This window comes from Chelonoidis abingdonii, chromosome 6 (assembly GCF_003597395.2).
Source record: "Chelonoidis abingdonii isolate Lonesome George chromosome 6, CheloAbing_2.0, whole genome shotgun sequence".
Taxonomy (NCBI): Eukaryota; Metazoa; Chordata; order Testudines; family Testudinidae; genus Chelonoidis; species Chelonoidis abingdonii.
In genome coordinates this window covers 116,291,966-116,303,144 of record NC_133774.1, presented here as the reverse complement: position 1 = coordinate 116,303,144, position 11,179 = coordinate 116,291,966, and the positions used below count along the sequence as shown (strand labels likewise).

Sequence of the window (11,179 nt, the reverse complement as noted above, 5' to 3'; positions counted from 1 at the left end):
ACGGTTACTCACCTTTGTAACTGTTGTTCTTCGAGATGTGTTGCTCATATCCATTCCACACCCGCCCTCCTTCCCCACTGTTGGAGTAGCCGGCAAGAAGGAACTGAGGAGCGGGCGGGTTGGCAGGGGTATATATTACCCGCCATGGCGGCGCCACTGTAGGGGGCGACCTGCCGGCCCGCTGGAGTTGCTAGGGTAAAAGTCTCCGAACGTGCACACGGGGCGCGTACACCTACTGGAATGGATATGAGCAACACATCTCGAAGAACAGTTACAAAGGTGAGTAACCGTGTTTTCATGCATATAATATAGCCCCCTAGTATGAAAACAATTATAACAATATATTAGCTAAAATGTGTGGTGTTTTTAGCCTATGTAGTTATACCAGTACAACATCTGAATGTAGAGCAGACCTTATGTGGAAAATTTCTTTCCTTCAGTGAGGTGATGCCTACTGAGGGTTGACCTTAAATTTGTTGCTAACTTTGTTATCATAGAACAGTGGTCCCCAACGTGGCGCCCACAAGGGCATTTATGTGCGCCCAACTAGTGCTCAGCAGGGGAGAGAAGCTGCAGCCCCACACCTGCCGGGGACAGAACTCCAGGGCTGTGGGCGCCAGTGTTCTCGATCCCTGGCAGACACGGGACCGTGGCTTAAGCTGGACAGAAGCCACGGTCCCGTGCCCGCTGGGGACAGAGTACTCTGGGGCTGCAGGCTGTGGGCACCAGTGTTCTCTGTCCTTCCAGCTTCTCTCTGCACTGCCCAGAACTGGCACCAAAAAAAGCCACTCTGACTCTGCAGAATGGACTGAATGCCGGCCCATAGCATGTGCTGCCCCAGGCACGTGTTTGCTCCACTGGTGGTTGGAGTCGGCCCTATATGTGAGTAATTGCTGGCGCCCACCACACTCTTCTGAAAACGTGGTTTTGTTCGTTCATTTTAAAAGAATTCACGGTATGATAAAGGGGTGGGAGAAGTGTATTGTACAGGAAGTATGAGTGGTGAAGGGACACTAATTAATAAATATAAAGTACTTAATTGTGGTGTCCTTTGGTTTTACTGGAGTACCAGTCATAAATTAAAGCAAGCATGATCACAAAATGCTAGTTCATGGCCAGTGGTTCTTGGGTAAGTACTGAGTGGGCAAAAAACTACAAGCTCTCTAGCATATTGCGTGTTAAAAAGCCTGTCCTCACCAGAAGTGGCTGTAGCTTTGTTAGAAATGTTTTAATTATGCTACTCGTTTTGTGCTTCAGAAAACTATATAAATTTATAGCAATGTTTGCTGATCAGAATTTGAGTTACTGAAAATTGGAAATAGGAAATCAAACTGTGGTGACGTAATAGTGAAATTTATTATTTTGAAGGGGACTTGGATCTAGTCTTCATAATTAGAAAATATTTTTTATTCGTTCAGTTCTGAGTTTAGCTTTGAGTTACAGCAAGCAATGAGCCTCCTTTTCTTTCCCATTATAATACCTACTAGGAGATACCTGCTGTTGCTTTTCAACTGCTGTATTAAGTTGGTTTTATTACAGAAAAAATATTAAACGGACGAAGTTTTGCATCTATAGTAATCTTTCTTAAAAAAGTAGTTTGACTAATATATTCTAGGAAGATCATAGCTCCATGTATTGCAGAGAAGAACCTTGGAGTATACAGGTTTTTCTAAAGTTCTCAGAAAACTATATTATATACATGATAGTATTTCAGATTTTTTACTATTCAGGAACAGCACTGATGGGGTAGGTTTCTTTGAGACTCCCATTTTTTCTTAAGGCAGCTCAAATACAATAATACCCTGTGTCCCGAATAAATGACTCTAGATTAATTGAGATTTCAAGTTTAGATTACAGGTTCTTCTTCGAGTGCTTGCTCATATCGATTCCAATTAGGTGAGCGTGTACCGCATGCACGTTCATCGGAAGATTTTTACCTTAGCAACACTCGGTGGGTCGGCTGGGTCGCCCCCTGAAGTCGTGCCGTTATGGCGCTGGATATATACCCCTGCCGACCCAACGGCCCTTCAGTTCCTTCTTACCGCTCGTGATGGTCATTGGAACTGTAGAGCGCGGCTTGCTGATCTCCATGTCCCTAGCTACTCGTAGTTGTTTGTTTGTTGTGTGTGTATAGTTCGAGTTCTTGTAGTTATAATTAGTATTAGTTGTATTTATAGTTAATGTATATCGTTGAAACGGGGATCGGGGATTAGCCTCTTTCCTCCACCCCGGTACTGGCCCATGCCCAAGGCACCGGGATTCAAACCATGCTCAGCGTGCCAGAAGCCGATGCCAATAGGGGATCCTCACAACTCCTGCCTCAAAGTGCCTAGGGGAATCCCACCTTACTGATAAGTGTCGCATCTGCAAGTCATTTAAACCAAGGACAAAGAAGGAGCGGGACTTTCGATTGAAACAGCTCCTCATGGAGTCGGCACTTAGTCCTACAGCGTTGGTACCAATTGTCCAACAGATTGCTTCTGTAAGGAGCACCCCTTTGGCCTCGAACCGCTCCGGTACCGAGAAGGAGCCCCGGCACCGATCCTTACCGACACTGACATCTGCTCGGCACTGCTCCCTGTCCCCGAGACCCAGGAAGCTACATAGCGCTCCAGCTGCTTCAGCTCCACAGAAGGAGCACTCTTCAAAGATGGCTTGTCCGGCACCGTCATCTGCCGCAGCACTGTTGACTGTGGTGCTGGCGATCGCGGCTCCACCGAGCGCAGCACTGTCGATTCCGGTCCCACAAGGGCCGTTGAGTCCAGTGCCTGACAGTTCCCCAGCTCATGCTGTGGTTGAACTTGGCCTCCCTTCTACACCGGAGACCTTCTCCAGGGCAAGGGAGCTCATTGCCAGGATGGAGTCGACCCAGCCTCAACCCCTGGCACTGCCGGTGCAGGTCATGCAATCCATCGGGAAACCGACCCTGGTAAGGTCACCTTCCGTTGATCCAACAGAGAGACGTCGTTCAAGATCACGATCTCACAGACACTCTCGATCACGCCGTTCCCGCTGCCAGCGCTGCTCGCAATCCCGGCACCGCTCTCCATCATGGTACTGGTCGCACTCACGGTACCGTTTGACATCTTGTTCGCTGGCCAGGTACTCCCCGTACTGATCTGACTCACGGCACTGCGCTCGGCACCGTGTATCCCGTAGTCACTCCAGACGAAAGGACTTGAGATCCTGGTCAACCTCCCAGCACCGCTACGGTACGAGGTCCCAATCTCACTGCGGTACAGTTATAGCTCCCAGTACCACTCCCTGGTACCACCTCAGGATCGAGCATCCAGAACAGTGGCGCCCTGTCAGGGTCTATTGGCACTGCCGTGGCCATCGAGACACACATCGGTGTCATTGCAGGCTGGTAGCGCATCCTATCCTCAGGAGCGTGACTCTGACGTCCCCAGCCATATATTCCCAGAGAGCTAGAGCCACGAGCAAGAGGCTCATCACTGGTCCTTCTGGACACCGTGGGCATACCACCAAGCCCAAGGTGCTCCATCAGTGGCTCCACGGTCGGCCATGTCAGAAAACCAGGCACCAGAGGCAACAGTAAGCCGCCCCTCCCCCCCCACGGACATGAATGAGGCTCTGATACCAGATGCCATTCCACCCATCACAACCCTCGATGGCCCTAACCACTGACGTGTCATCTCTGTGTTAGGGTGCCCATTTCGAGGGCCTTCGCACTCAAGGCCTCTGGTTGCCTCGAGCGGGCCTTACACATCAATGTGCGAGAGCTGAGAGCAGTTTGTCTAGCATGCCAGGTGTTTCAAGACCATCTCCAAGGCTGTTGTGCATCAGCGTTCGCGGACAATGCAGGGCATGCTCCTCCCTCCTTTGTCAAGAAGTCGTCCACCTCTGGGACTTTTGCATAGCCCACTCGATCGATTTAGTAGTGTCTTGTCTTTTCTCCCAGAGTCCAGAACACTCTGACGGATCACCTCAGCAGATCCTTCCTGTCTCACGAGTGGTCGATTCATCCAGATGTCATCCATTCTGTTTTCTGGAAGTGGGGGTTTCCCCACATAGACCTCTTTGCCTCCCGAGAGAACAGGAAATGCCAGGTGTTCTGCTCCTTCCAGGGACGCTCCCCCTCAGATGCATTCCTGATCCTGTGGAAGAGGCACCTACTCTATGCCTTCCCACCGTTTCCACAGGGAAAGCACCCACCTGATCCTGATTGCCCCAGCGTGGCTGAGGCAGCACTAGTATACCATGTTCGACCTCTCAGTGGCAGACCCAATTCTCCTGCCACTCTGTCCGGGTCTCATAACACAGGACTTTGGCAGTCTTCACTATCTGGACCTGCAGTCTCTTCATCTCACAGCATGGTTGCTATGTGGTTGAGCCAGTCTGAGTTGCGTTGCTTTTCCTCGTTCCAATAGATGCTCTTGGGCAGTAGGAAGCCTTCCACTAGGATGACACATCTGGCCAAGTGGAAGCATTTCTCCTGCTGGTGCGCTCAGTGTAACTCAGTCCCCAGGCAGGTGTCCATTCCTACTGTCGTAGAGTACGCTAGGCCCTGCTCTTTCAGGGACCAGAGGGTCTCTTCCATAAAGGTGCATCTGGCAGCCGTCTCCGCCTTCCATCCAGGGGAAAATGGCCGATCAATCTTCTCTCACCCCATAGTTTCAAGGTTCCTCAAGGGACTGGAACGTTTGTACCCTCAAGTCAGATGCCCGACCCCTACCTGGAATCTCAACCTGGTGCTAGCCAAGCTTATGGGTGCTCCTTTCGAACCACTGGCCACCTGCTCGCTGCTATACCTTTCCTGGAGGACAGCCTTCCCCATCGCTATTACTTCGGCAAGACGATTATCTGAGCTTTGGGCCTTGACAGTGGACCCCCCGTATATGGTATTCCATAAGGACAAGGTACTGCTGTGACCACACCCCTCCTTCCTCCCTAAGGTGGCATCCGCCTTTCATGTCAATCAAGACATCTTGCTCCTGGTCTTTTTCCCGAACCCACATCCATCAAGCCGGGAACAACAGCTGCACACCCTAGACATTCACAGGGCTCTCTCCTTTTATATCGAGCGAGAAAAACCCTTCCGAAGGTCACCTCAGCTTTTCGTAGCTGTGGCAGACAGGATGAAAAGCCTACTGGTCTCATCCCAACGAATTTCATCTTGGGTAACATCCTGCATCCACACATGCTATGATTTGGCTCACGTTCCGGCTAACCGGCTCACCGCCCATTCTACTCGGGCTCAAGCTTCATCTGCTGCCTTCCTGGTCCATGTTCCCATGCAGGAAATATGTCAGGCAGCTACCTGGTCATCAGTTCACACCTTTGCCTCACATTAAGCATTGATTCAACAGTCCAGAGATGATGCAGCATTTGGCTCAGCAGTTCTGCATTCTGCAACATCTCACTCCAACCCCACTGCCTAGGTAAGGCTTGGGAATCACCTAATTGGAATCAATATGAGCAAGCACTCAAAGAAGAAAAGACGGTTACTCACCTTTGTAACTGTTGTTCTTCGAGATGTGTTGCTCATATCCATTCCAAACCCACCGTCCTTCCCCTCTGTCCGAGTAGCCAGCAAGAAGGAACTGAAGGGCCATTGAGTTGGCAGGGGTATATATCCGGCACCACTCCAGGGGGTGACCCAGCCAACCCACCGAGTGTTAAGGTAAAAATCTTCCGACGAACGTGCTTGCAGCGCGCGCACACACTTGATTGGATTGGATATGAGCAACACATCTCGAAGAACAGTTACAAAGGTGAGTGACCGTCTTTTCAATCAGCTCAAATGAGTAGATACTGAAAAGTTGCAATATGACTGTTCAGTAGCATGACATGCTTTAGTGATCGCAGTCCATGTTCTATTGGATGTGATCCCATCGCAAAACACCTTCATAAATGGTGCTCATTGACAGTCTCGGAGAAAAATTATTGAATGTACATTGGGAGGGGAAACCTCATTTTGCCCTTTGAGGGTAGTTACCCTGCCTTCATCATCCCTTTAAATAGGTGTTCAATGAGATTTGATACAAACATTATATTGCCTTTCTGTCTGAATTCAGGCACTTCCCAATATAAGCATATCTTTTGGTCGTCTTATGCAGGCACTTCCCAGTATAAGCATATCTTTTGGTGGTCTTAGTGCACTCTTTTTAATATGTGTGGATTTCCTAATGTGAACTAGGACAGCTACTTATTTTTTTCTTGTTTGGCTGATTTTTTTAACATCTCTCTCAGCATGAAATAGACCATTCCCTTTTTACTGAATGTACAGGCAATTCATATTTTGTAGTGTCCTAAACTGTAAAGTAAGAGAGGGAATGTTCTGGTTTTTTCCCCTTGGCATGCATGAGTTTTCCCAGAAGGAAGTATGAGTCTCTCCATGGAGCCTCACAGTTTGAGAAACACATGGTTGGTTAGTTGTTAATTCATAAGTTTAAATCTTCAAGGATGCTCTGGCATCCTTGCATTTGTTGCATTCCACTTATCAAAAGACTTGCAGCTGGGCAAGAAGGAATTAACACGGCTACTTAACAAGTTCTAGGGAAAAATTGTAAAGCTAATAGCAAGTCTGCCTTACTGAAAATTTATTTCCAATGTAGTATAAGACAAGAACAGTGGAATTAAAGTTGTTCAATATTCTCATGTTTTTATTTCTATGATTTGAGAAGTCTTCTCCTAACAACGGTCAATAATAGAGAAATATACACTGGTCTGGGTATGTCTATGCTCTCCATCAACATAGTATCAGTGTGGTCTCAATTAAGAGCTGAATCTTATATGAAAGCTGATTTTTCTGGGAAACTCCTGTGAGCTTGTGGTCATTGGTGACTGCTTAACTTTCTACACTAATCTGGAGACTGGAAACTTGTTTCCACACATGACTACCTGATGGAAATGAGAGCCTGTGTGCAGTAACCCCGTGACGTGTGGTAAGATACGTCACAATTCTTAGCAGCTTTCAGACTTCGCATACACATTCTGTGGAATACAGTTCAAGGAAACTGGCAATAAGATACCGAGTTTCCTTAGAAGAATAGGAGAAAATCCAGAGACTGAATACTTTGCTAAATGTTTTGCAGGTTGGACAATCTGCTCAATATGGCTTATGGAGTAAAGAGGTAATAAAGAATCATATTAGGTTGATAATAACTTTCCAACAAACTAGTTCTTTAGAGAAAGTATTTTGGAGTATTGTAATACTTTTTTCCTTTAAGGTTTATGTTGGGTTCCTTTTGCATGACGAGATGTTCAACTGAAACTGTTTTCATTTCAGTCCATCGCTCACTAAAGGGAAAACCTCTTGTATCTATTCCATGGAATTCCTCTTGATTTTTTTTATCATTAATCCTCAAGTTTTGGCATGGTTTTTCTTTTTTTAAATGTTTATTTCTTCTAGCCAGACACTGTTCCTCACTTGTGTAGTGCCATTCAGCATTGTGCATAGTCTCCATACACTTTGAATGCAACTTACCATGTTAAATTTAATTTGGTTGGAATGTTCATGCAAACTGTAAATAGTTTATATTTGCTTTAAAAATAGCTTTTGGGGGAACTGACTGTGTAAACAGCCCCTCTCTTTTATTCTTATTCTTGATTCTTTGTTTCCCACATTGTTTAGTAGGTTTTCACCAATGACCATTGATGGAATGACCAGTTTGGCTGGAATTAATATCCCTGGACATGCAGGAACAGGATGGTGCATTTTTGTGTACAATTTGGCACCTGATGCAGATGAGAGCATTCTGTGGCAAATGTTTGGACCCTTCGGAGCAGTAACCAATGTGAAGGTCATCCGTGACTTTAACACAAACAAGTGCAAAGGTTTTGGATTTGTGACTATGACAAACTATGATGAGGCAGCCATGGCAATAGCCAGCCTGAATGGATATCGTCTTGGGGACAGAGTCTTGCAGGTCTCCTTTAAAACAAACAAAACGCACAAAGCCTAATGAGTTATCCTCAATCCATTTATATATGAAAACTATACAACAAAGGCAAGTTAAGAGAAACTTTATACATTAGTAAATGTCTTTGTAAGTCAGTGTTGAAATGGGGATAAAATGACTACTTAGCATCCTAAGAATGAGATTTTTTTATTGCTAGTATTTGAATTAAAACTTCTTAAATATCTTTTATGTTTGAATATGGACAAGAGGTACAGGGTTTTTACCTGTCACAATGCATTCTATTGCCTTCTTTGAAGAAGGTGGACCTTTTAAAATGTTTCAGCTAAGGGAAGAAGTTTCTTTTCTTTTTACATAACTGCCTTGAACCTGTGAGTAAATATTGAGGCTTTGTGTTGTATCCCTAACTTGGTTGTTTTATGTTGTGTTTTCCTAATTAGCTTTGTGTTTAATTTACATTTAATGCATTGCTGTTTTGTCTGTTCAAGAAAAGTATTTTGAAGTTTACATTTTATTTATAAAGTTATAAACAGTATTTATTTTGTAATTATGATTTGGGTTGGGGATGGGGGGTACATTATAATAAAAGCTTATTGTAAGAATACTGGAGAACTTTTCGTAAAGCAGTACCTTGCCAAAGAGATAAGAGCCTCTTTGATGTGGGTTTAAAAAAAGCATCTATTTTTATAAAAAAGAAAAATTTGGAGAAACTTTTTACTGGTCCTGGAACAAATATTTTGACTTGAATACTTTGAGAAATCTCTTCATATGACACCTAGTGAGCTTTTAAAACTTACCAGGAAATTTGCAATGGTTGGGGGAAAATTTAGAAAGATTTATGATGTAGAAATACTTTTGAGACCTTTGTATTAAGAAGTAGAATCAATGGGAAACACTGTTGGTTTCATTTTTGTAATCATCAGTGAAATCTCTGATCATCCTGGTTATTATGTGATAGATGGCTCACATTAATTTGTGATTTTGAAACAAATGAAAATTAAAAAAAAATATATGAGCAGGCAAGAAATTTAAATTACCGAGAGATGGGGGAAAAAAATCTGTTCTTCCTAAAGAATTCCCTTCATATAGAGCTCATGGTGTTTAGTGATGTACTTGCAGTATTGTTTGAAGAATTGTTTTGTCTTAAGAAAAGACGTTGCACATGATTTGCACTGCAGCAAATCAGCAAAAGCAGTCTGAGTTGGATATATTTGAAAGTATTTTGAAAGTTACGTTCAAGGCTAACACCTGAGCTTTGTGTAATGTAAATAAGACCTTGCGTTTATGAACCTTTCAGCTAATTTTGGTTTTGGTTTATTTTTTACTTACATTGCCAAGTGATGTTCAGATTATGAATGTTTTCGTATGAGTTTTTTCCTTTGTAAATGGCATTAACATTGTTACTTGAGGTCTGCTTATTCGTTTTCATTGTCCTGAGGACTTGAATTTACAGTGCATCAGATTTGTTGCTAATTTTGTCTGTAGATAGTCTAGCTTCAGCTGTTTATGGTGATGCTACATTTTTGTTTATAAATATGTTTGTGGTAAAAATGAGTATAACCATAGGATTTGAACAAATTTCCTTACATTTTTCATACAAAAATCATAAATACCTGTATACTATTAAATTTAACTTTGTATGATGCTTAAATCACTATTTGGGGAAATAAGTCTTTACCATGTATTGAAGAAATTTAAGAAAAAATACAAAATATTTTCTGATTAGCATCTAGCTTATAATAAATTTTTTAAAAAGCTGAGGGCTGTAATGCCTTCACCAGGATGCACTGACAACTATACAGTATAGTTACGTCCTGCTTTTTGTATAAACTGAGATGCTCATACGCTTCCCCTTAGAACAAGCAATGTGCTATGCATAACATAGTTGTACACTATCTTTGCAGTTGCTTTTGGTTCTTCTTCTTTTAGACTGTAGTTATAAATTTTCAGTATAGTACAGTACATATACTGTGAAGCGCGCGCTAAAGTGAATAAGCGAGTTTTCATGCTGACCCACTCAATGCTATTCAAAACTCAATTGACTTCCTGAGCACTCTCTCATTCTTAGGTGCACTTAGATTGTTGAAGCTAATCCTCTGCATTAAAACTTGTATATACTTTAGAAAATAAAAAGTTTCCAATATGGGGAAAACAGTAGCTACATGCTTCTTTCCTATACTACTGTAGCAAACAAAGGCATTGATGAGAAGGCATGTAAATTGGACTTCACTTTACAGTGTTTATCAGAGCACTTAATAAAATGTAAGGCTGGTATTTATTTGAAGTTGTACAGTATTACTTCACATCCGTTGGAATAGAAAATATATTCTGTTTAGTATTTAAGAGGCTGTACATGTTTTCTTTTGTGTTTGGATCCTTTGTACTTTTTCATGTTCAGTACATCAATAAACAAAGTTGAAGGGAAGACAGTCTGAGCAGATTTTTAACTTTTTCCCTCTGCTTTAATGGCTATGCTTTCTCATTGGGTGAAAGGGTTTTCTCTAGTGGACAGGTGGTTCAGCAAGGGGTGAAAACAGTTGAGCCAAATGCTGCTCTCTGTACATCCAGAATCACTCCACTGGTTTTACTGGAGTTATTCTTAGCTTGTACTGGTGTAAATGAGGACAGAACTCAGTCCAGTTTTATATATATACATTTTTTTTTTGTAGCAAGCTGATAGCTTAAATAATGTCATTTCAAAAGCACGCATTGGATAAGTGCAACCCTGAAAAGAAACTAAAAGTTTACCGTGTAGAGGCAGTGTCATTTTAGTGATTATTTTACAGTATTAATCTTCTTATCCCCTGTATCCAAAACCAGGGTTATACATTTCTAATTCATCCACCATTCTTCTTGTTAGTGTATGTGTTGTGGAGACAGTTCCCAATTAGTATTTAAAGTTCTTCCCCTCTCTCCTAATCTCACTGGTTTTGTTCACTTCTATTCCCTGAACATCCAACATCTGTAATAGGATATTTCAGATGCTCTATCATTGCAGTTCTTTTTCATACTGTGTTCCTAAATTGGTTTCACCTGGGTTTTCCACTTACTCTCATTGTGTTTGAGATGCATAACCATATGGCGTGAGTTCTTAGTATGCTGCTTCTTTGATACTGTGTGTTCAAGTGGGGTTTACTTGAGAGTGTGTGGGGGGGAAGAGTTAGGTATAGATATTAGTACTTAGTAGATGGCATCTGTGTACATTAATCCATAATTGCGGTGTCAGAAAAAGCTTTAGTCTGCTATAGCTAAAAAGCGTACACACTGACTTTCATGTAATAATCATATCCTTCAGT

The 11,179-nt window shown here is 43.0% G+C and overlaps 1 protein-coding gene across 6 annotated transcripts in view; it reads left to right on the top strand.

Annotated features, from left to right (window-relative positions):
• ELAVL2 (ELAV like RNA binding protein 2) overlaps nt 1-10,299 on the top strand; it is a 159,130-nt gene extending 148,831 nt beyond the window's left edge. For 4 of the 6 annotated variants that reach the window (XM_032795438.1, XM_032795436.1, XM_032795431.1 and 1 more), the window contains 2 exons: nt 7,059-7,097; nt 7,598-10,299. In XM_032795438.1, the coding sequence (XP_032651329.1) occupies nt 7,059-7,097; nt 7,598-7,928 (370 nt within the window). In that variant the 3' untranslated portion in view covers nt 7,929-10,299. The remainder of the gene's footprint in view (nt 1-7,058; nt 7,098-7,597) is intronic. The other 2 variants (XM_032795437.1, XM_032795435.1) reach the window with 1 other exon arrangement.
• The last annotated feature ends 880 nt before the right edge of the window (nt 10,300-11,179 follow it).